At 45.9% G+C, this 12,865-nt stretch overlaps 1 protein-coding gene across 2 annotated transcripts in view; it reads left to right on the forward strand.

The window, feature by feature from the left end:
• The window catches only part of LOC144784038 (uncharacterized), a 193,517-nt gene extending 182,417 nt beyond the window's left edge, over window positions 1-11,100 (forward strand). For both annotated transcript variants that reach the window (XM_078662828.1, XM_078662855.1), the window contains one exon: window positions 848-11,100. In XM_078662828.1, the coding sequence (XP_078518954.1) occupies window positions 1,492-2,883 (1,392 nt within the window). In that variant the 5' untranslated portion in view covers window positions 848-1,491 and the 3' untranslated portion in view covers window positions 2,884-11,100. The remainder of the gene's footprint in view (window positions 1-847) is intronic.
• The last annotated feature ends 1,765 nt before the right edge of the window (window positions 11,101-12,865 follow it).

The raw sequence follows: 12,865 nt of genomic DNA on the forward strand, positions 1-12,865 counted from the left end.
CTTATGAGCAAACCCCTCCAATAACTAACAGCGGACAATACTAGGGCTCTTTCTGAGAACAACAGACAATCCTTCGGTCTTCTACATTCAGCTGTTCCAGTAGGCTACAGTAAGCAGGATTATTGTCCTGCTAATCTCAGAACAATGAAACTAGGGATAGCGCAAGCTAGTTTGCTTTCAACGATTTAGCTCTATCGCCTATAATCAACTCTGTTTGCTACATTAAGTCCATGTTCTAGATGACGGGGATTTTGTCTAATTACAGTTACCTTTATCAAGCCACATGTTTATTTGACTGGACATGTAACACTGTAACCAGTGTGGATTCCACGTAATCTTCAGTAGTTGTATTATTTTTAAGTTTAAGTATGACATGCCGTACTACTGTAACACCCGTTGATTCATAGTAAACTTCAATATGTATACTATTAGTAAGTTTAAGCATGTTCCACTTTTTAGATGGATACATATACCTCGTAGTGTGCTTTAAGGACTTGTATATCTTCGGATTTTGAATGCTGTTGAACTGACACCTAATCTTGGGTCTTGTTTGCGCTATAGAAAAGACTGAATAAATAAATAAATAAAATGTAAGATGTAAGTGTATTATGTTCTGACATTATCATTGACAGCTGGGATGTTTACATTAAGTGACGTTGTGAATTAGCCATGATGCTTATACCTTATTAGTTCCTTTTCACCTATTTGTTTCCTCCGTCTACTCAGTTTGATTCTGATTTTGTTGTGTATTAAAATTCATTAAAAATGATTTTGAATTAAAAAGAAAATGTGTATGCACATTCCATGTTTCCATGTAAGTAATTTTAAATCTCTCTACATCCAACAGAAAACAATCCTTGAATATACAAAATGTTTAAGGATAATGAAGATAATCCTGTAAATCTGCGAAAACACAGTCCGAAATATTGAGCTCCTATATTCTGAAAAACATAAGTGCAGTCAGAGACAGACAAACCCGAACATAAACTGAAAGATCCTGTAAGAAGCATCGAGGCCAATTCCATGATTCTACATGATTCTACAAGCACCTCCATGCCACAAAACTAAGAAATGACCTTTAAAAAAAGACAACTACACTAATAATCCACTTCTTGGGTAAACATGTCCAACACCAGCTTTCATTGTGCGATTGGTATGATGTGATTACAACACTGCTTTCTTTGCTAAAGTGATATCAGACCACCATTCAGTGCTAGATGTGTATTGTAAACTCTTCCAGGCCATTCCAGAGCAACCAGAGAAAAGCACAATGGAGTGGAGCCAGACAACTGGAAGGTAAAGGAAAGGCGTACTGCTATCTAAAATACAGAGCACTGTCCCAATTTGCACCGACCAGAAGGAGGATGGATCATTACCCGCGAGTTTGCAGAACCATTATCCAGTTTGAAGACACAATCACCCACAAAGAAGCCAGAAAAATATTATAAGTGTGGCAGGTATTATTGTTAAATCGGAAAGCAAACATGCAAAATGCCACACACATACAAGGAATGTGAGAATAATCCAAGTGCTTTATCAGTGATTTTGCTTCATCAAGAAACACAGTCATGGGATATAGACAAATATATACCCGACTCAGAGACACTAATTAAGAAAGAAGTATCAGATACATGCAGCGAGAGCTTTAGTTTGTCATCAATATTAAAACGCCATCAGCAAACACACAGAGGAGAAAAACTGTTCAAATGCACTCAATGTGAAAAGAGCTTTAGTCAATCTGCACTCCTTAAAGAGCATCAGCAAACACACAAAGGGGAAAAGCCATTCAAATGCAGTGAATGTGTGAAGAGCTTTAGTCAGTTATCAGACCTAAAACACTATCAGCGAACTCACACAGGGGAAAAACCATATCATTGCAGTGAATGTGTGAAGAGGTTTAGTCGATTATCAGACCTTCAAAGACATCAGCGAACACACACAGGGGAAAAGCCATATCATTGCAGTGAATGTATCAAGAGGTTTAGTCGATTATCAGACCTAAAACAGCATCAGCGAACACACACAGGGGAAAACCTTTATCATTGCAGTGAATGTGTGAAGAGCTTTAGTCGGTTATCAGACCTACAAAGACATCAGCAAACACACACAGGGGAAAAGCCATATCATTGTAGTGAATGTGTGAAGAGCTTTTCTCAATTTTCAAACCTACAAAGACATCAGCAAACACACAAGGGAAAACCATATAATTGCAGTGAATGTGTGAAGAGGTTTAGTCGATTATCAGACCTAACACTGCATCGGCGAACACACACAGGGGAAAAACCATTCAAGTGCAGTGAATGTGAGAAGATCTTTAAACATTTATCAAGCCTAAAACACCATCAGAGAACACACACTGGGGATACACCATATCATTGCAGTGAATGTGTGAAGAGGTTTTGTCGATTATCTGACCTACAAAGACATCAGCCAACACACACAGGGGAAAACGTATATCATTGCAGTGAATGTGTGAAGAGCTTTAGTCGATCATCAGACCTACTAAGACATCAGCGAACACACACAGGGGAAAAGCCATATCATTGCAGTGAATGTGTGAAGAGGTTTAGTCGTTTATCACACCTTAAAGAACATGAGAGTACACACACAGGGGAAAAGCCATATCATTGCAGTGAATGTGTGAAGAGGTTTAGTCGATTATCAAACCTACAAACACATCAGCGAACACACACAGGGGAAAAGCCATTTCATCGCAGTGAATGTGTGAAGAGCTTTTGTCAATTTTCACACCTACAAAAACATCAGCGAACACACAGGGAAAAACCATATAACTGCGGTGAATGTGTAAAGAGGTTTAGTCGATTATCAGACCTAAAACTGCATCGGAGAATACACAGGAGAAAAACCATTAAAGTGCAGTGAATGTGAGAAGATATTTTTTTAATTTCTCAAACCTAAAACACCATCAGAGAATACACACTGGGCAAAAACCGTATCATTGCAGTGAATGCGTGAAGAGGTTTAGTCGATTATCGGACCTACAGAGACATCAACGAACACACACATGGGAAAACCTATTTAAATGGTGGAGAAATGTGGCTCACTGGTTAGAGCAGGCAGATCCTGAAGCAGAGAACGGCCCGGGACCAGGGTTCAATTCCCGACGCGGCAGGGTCGTGGACCAGGGTCAGCGGACTCGATAATTCTCGCTTCGGTACCTACTCGAATCACGGGTTCACACTCTGCAACTCTGGGCATTAAGCTTGCTTAATCTCCACAATGCCCCCCCCCACGCGGCGGGATGCCTGGCTTTCAACTTGGGGATACCCAGTACGGGTTATCTCACTGGGAAAAAAGCCAGGACGGGTTCCCAAGGCAAACGCCGAGATGCCTCATGGTGATTCGAGCGCTATATAAGTAGCCTAAAAAAAAAATGCAGTGAATGTGTGAAGAGCTTTAGTCGGTTTTCAGACCTACAAAGACATCAGTGAAAACACACAGAGGAAAAACCATGTCATTGTACTGAATGTGTGAAGAGGTATAGTCGATTATCAGACCTAAAACTGCATCAGCGAACACACACAGGGGAAAACCTATATAATTGCGGTGAATTTGTGAAGAGCTTTTGTCAAGTTTCAAACCTACAAAGACATCAGTCAATTTTTTAAGAATTTTAATTACATGAACAATAATACTGACCCATCCGTGGACATGCACCAAAGCAAAAAAGTGCAGTTAACGTGGGATGAAGGAATTACAGAAAATGATAACATTGCAATTATGTGGGACATATGCGTGCCAGCTGTTACAAAGCAAATGATAAAACACTGCACTAATAGGAAAGAATCATAAAAGTGTCTATTTCATGCTGTTGATCATGTCCCTACATCTAGGAAAAAACATGAAATACCAGTAAACTTGTTTGGAGACTAGCCCAATGTGGACTATAAGGAAAGAAATGCTGTTGATTTGTATTCGGTGAAAGAGTAATAATAAAAAAAATCCAGGGACACCAGATCATGCTACCTGTAAAAGCAACACTACGAACAATGCTTGGACTAATGGGTATTTTCAGGCTAATCTTAGAGTTGAGTGATAAAACATATAAACTCAACGATTTACCAAGCTCTCACTGGAGAATATTCACAGCTGGTTGTGGTGTTTGGTGATTTTTTTTTGCATTCTTGATGATTCTGTGACAGCAGTCAGAGAAAAATAAAAAAATGCAGAAGTGATAGTAGGAAAATGTGGGCTGTAGCCATCATCGTTAATCCTACAACATTTGCCTATGGAGCCTTGATGTGGAAGAAATTATGCTCATTGCTATCATCATTAAATCAAATCCTAGGAGACACAGGAGTTGAAACAACTAGTGACATATGTACGTATTCTAGGGTTTGCGATTACCTAATAGCGATTTCTAGCGATTCTATGTTAGGTAATTGCAAACAGCGACGTACAAATGTGATTTCAACACATTTAGCGATTCCTAGTGGGTCGTGAATAAAGTCCACATTTGTAAAGCGCACAATCACCCGTAAGGGTCTCTAGGCGCTGGGGGCCGTCGGGAAGATTAAGCGAGCTATTGCCCAGAGTCACATGGTGCTGGGCTAACCTGCCGCCGGAGCCGGGGATCGAACCGTGGTCCCCAGATTCCAGTGTCAGTCGCCCTGGCCGCGGCGCCACACCTCTTCCACAAGACAAACCTCATAAATATTCATGAGGTAAGTGTCAGTTTGCGATCCATTGGGATTCGAAAACATCATAGGAATGGTGGTCTGTTGGGGTTAGTCCACTACCAGGTGTGTGATTGCTTTTAAATTAAGCAATTTGTTTTCAAAATGCAGCCCATATTCCTGAAAGGAAAACGGGATGTGCTACCAAATGTAAAATGAACAGTTTTCTTTTCATTTTTTAAGAGTTCCACAGACCACTGCCTGCTCTTAAAAGATGTTTTCCCCTACATTCACAAAGGGGAAAGGGTCCATTGGGGCCCGTTTGGATCATGCAAACTCGTAGTTGGCGGCACAATGCAAATGTTACCACTTTTCCGTTGCACAACATTCACACATACCACCTCGAGTTGCTTTTAGGGAGGGATGCCCTAAACACACCCTTTTCTTATACCGAATCCCAAACCCAATTTGCGATAGATTACCGAATTACAAATTCAGCATTTGTACATACAAAAGAGACCTTGAGCCAACCATGTTATCGGTACCACTGCTGTATGCCTCTACTTTACAGCACTCTACTCCATTCTACGCTACACCTTCTATGTCACTGCGCGCTGCAACACTCACTGATGCTCTATGCCACAACACTCTACTCTGATAATTTACTCCACTCTCGCTGCTTATCTCCATTTCTTTCCACTCTGAAACTCTACTCCACCCATGACACTCCACAACACTGCACGATACTCCTTGACTTTCCACTCCTCTCCACCCCTCTCAACACTACTGTACACCACTTCACGTCCCTCCATTAAACTCCACTCTGTGCCACTTTATGACACTCCACTTCATGCCACTCTCCTTTACCCTACTAACTTTTAGCCATACTGAACAGCAGCCTCTCTAGTGTACAAATTGCTAAAACATATTAGCAAAGCCAAAAGTTCCTGCACAGATGAGACCTATTGGCTTTGCCAATGTTGGCTTAAGATTCCTATTTAGTGCTACTGTTTTTAATTGGTGTTAGATCGTGTTTTATCCTGAAAAACGGTGTCTGTTATGGATGTGGAACGAAGGAGCCGAGTACAATGAGTTTCTCAGAAAGCTACAGACACCATGCAAGGGTGAACAGTTATAAAGCTAAGGTTATTTAAGGACTGGATTTTAGTCAAAGTGTTCATGGAACGATCATATCTAGACCCTTGACCTTTTACAGGGAGGTCACTCCCCCACGCCGCAACAGCACAACCTGTCCGCATGTGTCTCCCAACCCGCTGCTGCTGCACCGACGCGAGTTCGAGGATGGCCTCCACCTGCAGGCCACCACCTGCGCCTCATCCCTGGTGGCCAGTGGTAGGCCTTAGGTTGCGTTTGTAATTGTTTTACTCCTTGTTGTACTATTATTTGTTCTCTTTTGCATTCCCCCTGTTCCCTCTTGCACTATTTCCCTGTCATGTGCCCTTCTGCCTGCCCAACGTTCCTCCTGTGGTTTTTCTGCCGCTGCGTCTCCTGAGGCCCCGCTCGCTACACTTCACCTAGTGTAAATGTTTTTGCATTTCGTTGTTTTTGTTTATATGTTTTCGCTTTTCATTGCTCTTCTTTCCCTCTTTTGCCACTTCTGTGCACTCTGCACGTCTGATCCTCAACATCCCTCACCGCAGCCACACCTGAGAGACCTGCACTGGATCCCCGTCAACGAGAGGATCACCTTCAAACTCCTCACCCATGCACACAAGGCACTCGCACACACCGGACCAGCATATCTTAACAACTCAGCTTCTACTCCCCCAACCACCAGCTCCGCTCACCACGCCCTCGCCACAGTCCCCCACATCCGAAGAGCAACCTCCAGCGGCACATCGCTCTCCCACCTCGCCGCCAAGACCTGGAACACCCTCCCCATCCTCCTACGGCAGACCTAGGACCTGCTAACCTTCAGATAACTTCTCAAGACCTGGCTATTCGAGCAGTAGCAGCATCCCCCCCCCAGCGCCTTGAGACCCTCACAGGTAAGTAGTGCACAGTAGAAATGTTCTGATTGATTGATTTATTGAATGTCGGTGTACCCATATCTAGGTCTAACTGAGTTTTTAAGCTTTTTTTCATAGTATGGAAGGCTGTTTCTCAAAGCCCCGGAAGAATATACAGTGCTAAAATTTGAGCAATGGCAATCTATGGAGCCACTCCACTGGTGTACTGAGTAGACCCTGTTTGAGCTGTTGTCGTACATAACTTGTAAAAGAGAATTCTTTGGGGGATAATAATTCTGTAGTGCTAAGGGACCTTAACTTTAAATGTATAATTGACTGTAATGGAACTAAAAGCCCTCCTGTACTAGGCCAAGACATGGGTAAGCAAGTAGTCTGTACTGATGTATTTGTTTGTTGCATCACAAGCTTTGCTGAGATTCTGAAGAGAATATTCCCTGAATTATTTTGAGAGTCTTTGTTGTCATTGAGTGTATGATTGGCACAAGATTGTGATGCTCCCTCAGTTTACTCTGCTCAAATATGTGTATGTAATTGTGTTCAGATTTCCTCATTTTGGTTGCATTTTCATTCCAATACTTTTACACTTGGGGCACCATATATAAAAACAAGCATTGGCATAGCCAATTGTTCTATGCAACGTGAGAGCTATTGTCTTTGTCAATGTTAATGTTGTTTACTCGTCTGTGAGATTAAGGCAGAGGGGTGGCATCGCCTGCAGCATTAGGGCAAGTTGTGATGTAGCAGGGATAGATGGAACTGGGAGCATGAATCGCAGCCGTCGAGGTGGGAGGTAAAGTGATTGGAAGAAGGAAAAGAGAAGCGGATAGGAGAGCAACATAGAAGGAAGGACATGAGTAGACAGAAGGGGAGTGAAGAAAACAAGAACCATGAAAAATCAAGTGGTGCGGACAGGGAAGGGAACAAGGTAGTAAGAAGTTCTGGAATAAGAGCTGAGGCAAGAGGTGAAACATCCGGCCCATGTGGAAGATTAGGATGATGAAGTGCACAAGGTTGGGAAGGAGGAGAGACAATACAAGGTTTGAATGGGTTCAGGAGCAGACAGAGGTAGGCTGAGGGAGATGGCAAAACAGAGCAGAAGGACGAAGAGAGGACAGAAGGGAAGATGACATGTGGAAGGGGTCGGGTATGAAACAGACTGGAGGAAGGCAAGAGAGAGAGGCAACAGTGCAGAAGGGGGATGAGAAAAGATCTCTCATTGAAAGGAACCATCAGACCCCTTAGAAGCAGTAACAGCATTAAAAGCAGCAGCAAAACTCAGAAACCACAGACTGTAACATTAAACCCAGAAACCACGGTCGAATAAACCACGGTCGAATAATCCACAGGAGTAAGATTTGAGGAAGTTAATCTGGAAGTCAATGTTTTGTCAAATAACGTAGCGATTTGTTGATGTTAGACTAAACCAAAGTTAATGTTGTCACAGACCAGTCAACTAGAAACCACTTCACACAGATATTAATTCAACAAAATTCAGAAGCAGCCGAGGTGACGTCACATACTCCAGTCCGCGTGGCATATGAACCATGGTCACACCGTTACCCCAACACAACCTAGTTGCAGCAGAAGGGTGAAGGCAAATGAATGTAGTGGAAAGTACAAAATTAAACAGATTCTAGTGCTGTGTTGCCTTCTGAATACCTGAAGCTAGGGGTTGCAAGGGCACTGTCAGTGGTACTAAAGATGAAACCATAGGTAACAGCTGCTTCCTTGGTTCCACATAACCAACATCCAGCATGAAAGCCCGGGTGAGACCACAGCCATTAAGATCTGATGTGCCCGAGGTAAGGAAAGCATGTATCTGAGAGCTCAAACAATTTTATCACAATTCAGAGGAACTGGCAACGGAAACAGACCACACAGTTTTCTGGGTTGCCAATCTCTATTCCATCTGTAGCCTCCATGGACCCGGGGCAATGTCTGGATTCATTCTGCCTGCCATCACTGTTCTTTCTAAGTTGTTGCCGTCAGTGTTCAGTGGCTTTGGAATGCACCCCTTTTCCATGAGGTGCTTTAACTCACATTAATTACTCGGTTCGGCCTACTGTGTCTTTCTGAAGAACTGGCTGCTTGCGGCAGCTGTAACATAAGTGACTGCACGGCTAAGCAGGAGAAAAATACACACTGTTTAGTGTAACACGCATCAAAAAACCTCACATATTACTCATGGTAACATGCATTATGTTTCAATTGCAATACAATGCGCCTGCTAAAGAACCTACATGGGAAGTTCCCCGCAAAAATAGAAAAAAACCTGTGGCTTCTGCCTTGTAAACAGAAAACATCTGTCCTATGCCAAATGAGCGAGGGTTACCCATTTGTGGTAGGATCGCCCAGCCTTTCTTCACATTTTTCTCGGGCAGCAGCGTGAACTTCTCTTCTGCTCCAAGAAGCGCTGTGTAGGGCCCAGGGCTGTGCCGGACATGCGAGGGCCGGCCAAGGCAGCCACGGCATCCTTGGTGTGTCCTGGAGCAAGTGGCCACAAACATCTCAAACTGGAAGGGGAAGTGGCAGCTCCTGCCAGGCTCCCAGCAGTTCATCTTTTCCTGACATGCACTCTAATGGTTTACCATGTGGCAGGACCAGTCACCTATTTTAAAAAATGAGAACGAAGTCCCAAAACAATGGATTAAAATAGCTGCTGCATATGTTTAGAAACTGTTGGTCTTTGCTTTCGGGGAGGGCAATATACTAGAAGAGGTTTGACTCGTGCATGTCATGGACAAATGGGGAGAACGTATAATGGAGCAACGATGGAGCCAGGAAATGGGAAGCATGTGGGCCGGCTGAAAGCCCATAAAGTAGATACAGCATGTCTCTTTTCGAAACAGTGCATACATGCCGTCTAGTGCCAAGACCTAATTAATACAATCGAAAAACAATTACTAGAGTGAGACTCACTCATTTGATAATTTTAGAGAATCAAAACATCTGACACAAAGAATTGACATATAGTAATGATTGAATTTGTTTTTTGTGTGGGTAAACCTTTTTATCCCCCTTGTTCTCCTTAAGATGCTTGTCAAAAAATGGAGCTGGTGTGAGATTAAGGCTACTAAGCTAGGTGTACATTTGGTAAACTGGGACAAGGTCACTGTAGGAACTTGGAAATTAAACCTTAGTGGCTGTTAAATGCTAGAAAGACCATAGCACATCTATGAAGCCAGAGTTCGGTCCATCCTGCCACGTTTGCTGTGGACGTTTTTATTTATTTATTTTTTAATTATAAAGTTTTCTATAGGGCGAACTTGACCCGAGAGGGTATCATCGCGCTTTACATTTAGGATTGTTGCGTTACAAATTACATCAGATACAAGAGTATAGTAAGGTACAGTACACAAAAACAATGGTTCAATAAATCGTAGGAGGGAGGGGAGGAAGGAGTAATAGCAGGGAGACGAGGAGGAACTATGCCCAAAGTCCGGCTGGTTAGGTGATAGTCAATGGGGGCAACCAGGGCTAATCTCCTCATTAGCTGTCAAGCAGCTCCACCGGTCATCAGCCATGTTGCTCAGGTCTCAGCGTTCAGGAAAAAACAGTTTTTAGTTTATTTGATTTCCGACGGTTATATAGCGCTATCTACACCCAGAGGTATCAGAGCACTTAACCAGGGGAACGTTGCATTAAAGGTACATCAAAAAGATTAAAAAGCGCTGGCTAGACCCGTAGGTATCAGAGCGCTATAATAGAGGAACAATGCGTTACAAATTGCATCAGTTGCAAAAGCGTAATAATGTACAGTAAATAAACAACGAGGTTGAGAGGATGTATAGGAAGGGTGGGGAGGAATGAGCTGTAGCAGGGAGATGAGGAAGAACTGTGTCCAATGTCCGACTGGGTAGGTGACGGTTGAGGGGGAAACCAGGGCCAATCTCCTCAATAGTTGTCTAGCAACTCCATCGGGCATCAGCCATGTTGCGCAGGTCTCAACATTCGGGAAAAACAGTTTAGAATGGATATATAGGCAACGAGGATAGAAGTAAAAGAAGAAGGTGGGGGGGCATAGAAACAAGCCAGAGAGGGAGTTGAGATACACCGGGGAGACAAGGTGAACTATGCCTAATGTCTGGCTGGGTAGGTGATGGTCAAATGTAAATGTGTGGGACTTGTAAAGCGCACAGCTGCCCGTAAGCGTCCCGGCGCTGAAGACCGCTGGGGAACCCGTCCTGGCTTTCCCTGTGAGATGGTCCCTTCTGGGTATCTCCAAGGTGAAACCAGGCATCCCCGGCGTCTGTGGGGGGCCGTTGTAGAGATGAGGCAAGCTTAATGCCCAGAGTTGCCGAGTGTGATCCCTGGTTAGAGTAGGCCCCGAGGCGAGAATTATCGAGTCCGCTGACCCTGGTCCACGACCCTGCTGCGTCTGGAATTGAACCCTGGTCCCGGGCTGTTCTCTGCTTCCGGGTCTGCCTCCTCTAACCAGTGAGCCATACCACTCCACTAGGGGGTGAAACAGGGCCAAGCTCCTCTACAGCTATCTAACAGCTCCACCGGGCATCAGCCATGTTGCTCAGGTCTCCGCGGTTCCGCGACCTGCCCTGCCCCCAGGTGACATTGGCCACTCGTGGCGGGTGGACGGCGACGGCTCGAGGTGACCACGGACAGCTGGCCGCCTTTACCAAGATGGCGGCCGGCGGACTGTGAGACAGCGAACGGCGAGACCCCACGGCTGCCCCACCCAGACCTCGGCGGACCTGGTAACCGCCTACGCGACACAACGCAGGTGCAGTGAGGGCAGTGGAGCGGGGGGCCGACCGCACGACACCTGCGAAGCAGCGGCGACCTGTGGCATCAGACGACACCAACATGGCGCCGGAGAGAACCGAGGGCCCCGGGAGCTAGACACTGGGGCATTGTAGCGGAGGAGGTATCCTGTGGCCCGCGAGGGCTGACCCTGCGGGGGCGAGAGCTTCTGCTAGACCTGCCGCCCGGAGTGTGAGGTGCGGAGCTTCAGGGCGGGGCAGAGCCCTTCGCGGCTGACCGGCGAGTCTACGGGAGACACCATCTGAGGTGGAGGGGGCCCCTGAGCAACTGCGGGGGAGACCCGTAAGACTGTGACACCGGAGGCCGCTATTAATATATAACCCCCGCAGTGGCCCGCCTACATCTGCGACGACAGGGACCTACACGAATACTCCCGGGCTTACAGACGGTGTGACAATGGGGAAGACAGACCGGACGCCCAAGGTCACGCGACAGGGCCCCATGGATAACTTCGCAGCACCACGGACGATGGCGGACCCCCAGTCCATACAGCCTGGCGCACGCAACGACACGGCCATGCTAATGGAGGCCATCCAGGCGTCCAGGACGGACATTCAGGCATCGCGCTCTGCCCTAGAGACCAAGATCGGAGAGGTGGGGTCTCAGGTGACCCTGCTGCGCCAGGATTTTCGAAACCTGGCTGAAAGGGTGACGGCGACGGAAGCACAATTGAAGGACGGCGAGGAGTCGATCATTACACTCAAGAAGGACATGGCGGACTTACAGGCCTCCCACCGTCAACTGGAGTGGAAAGTGGATGATGCGGAGAATAGGGCAAGGCGCAACAACCTCCGCTTTGTAGGATTTAGAGAAGGGATTGAGGGCAAGGACATGGCCGCCTTCCTACTAGCCTGGCTGAAAACTACTTTCCCGACTGCGCAGTTCTCCCCATGCTTCATAATTGAGAGGGCGCAGACCACGACCAGTCATAGCACGATTCCTGAACTTTGCGGACCGCGACATGATCCTACGGGAAGCCAGAGCCTTGGGAGAGATCCGCTTCGAGAACAATACTATAATGATCTTTCCTGATTACAGCCAGGAAGTCTCAAAGCAACGCCGCTCGTTTGACTCGGTAAAGGCGAAGTTGCGATCGCTCAACATCAAATATATGCTCCTGTTTCCCGCCAAACTCAAGGTGATATACAAGGATACATCCACCTTTTTTGCTCACCCGGACGACGCGTGGCAATGGCTCGAGGAACGTCCCATCTTGAATAGTAGGGAAGCGGCTGGCCGGGAGGCACTGGACAGGTCGGTGAGGGAAAGGTCGGGATGGGAGCTACCGAAACCGCAGCGACGGAGACCACGGAGGACGCAACAGAAGTCAACGGCAACACCATACAGAACCCGAGGCACGGCGGGCAAGAGAAATGGCAGATCAGAGTCCCCAGGAAATGTCTCCGTTGCGGGCTCGAGGTTCAGTTGCCTGAGGAAGGGAATCCGCTCCGAAGGCGA

Source organism: Lissotriton helveticus, chromosome 1_1 (assembly GCF_964261635.1).
Source record: "Lissotriton helveticus chromosome 1_1, aLisHel1.1, whole genome shotgun sequence".
In the NCBI taxonomy this organism is placed as follows: Eukaryota; Metazoa; Chordata; class Amphibia; order Caudata; family Salamandridae; genus Lissotriton; species Lissotriton helveticus.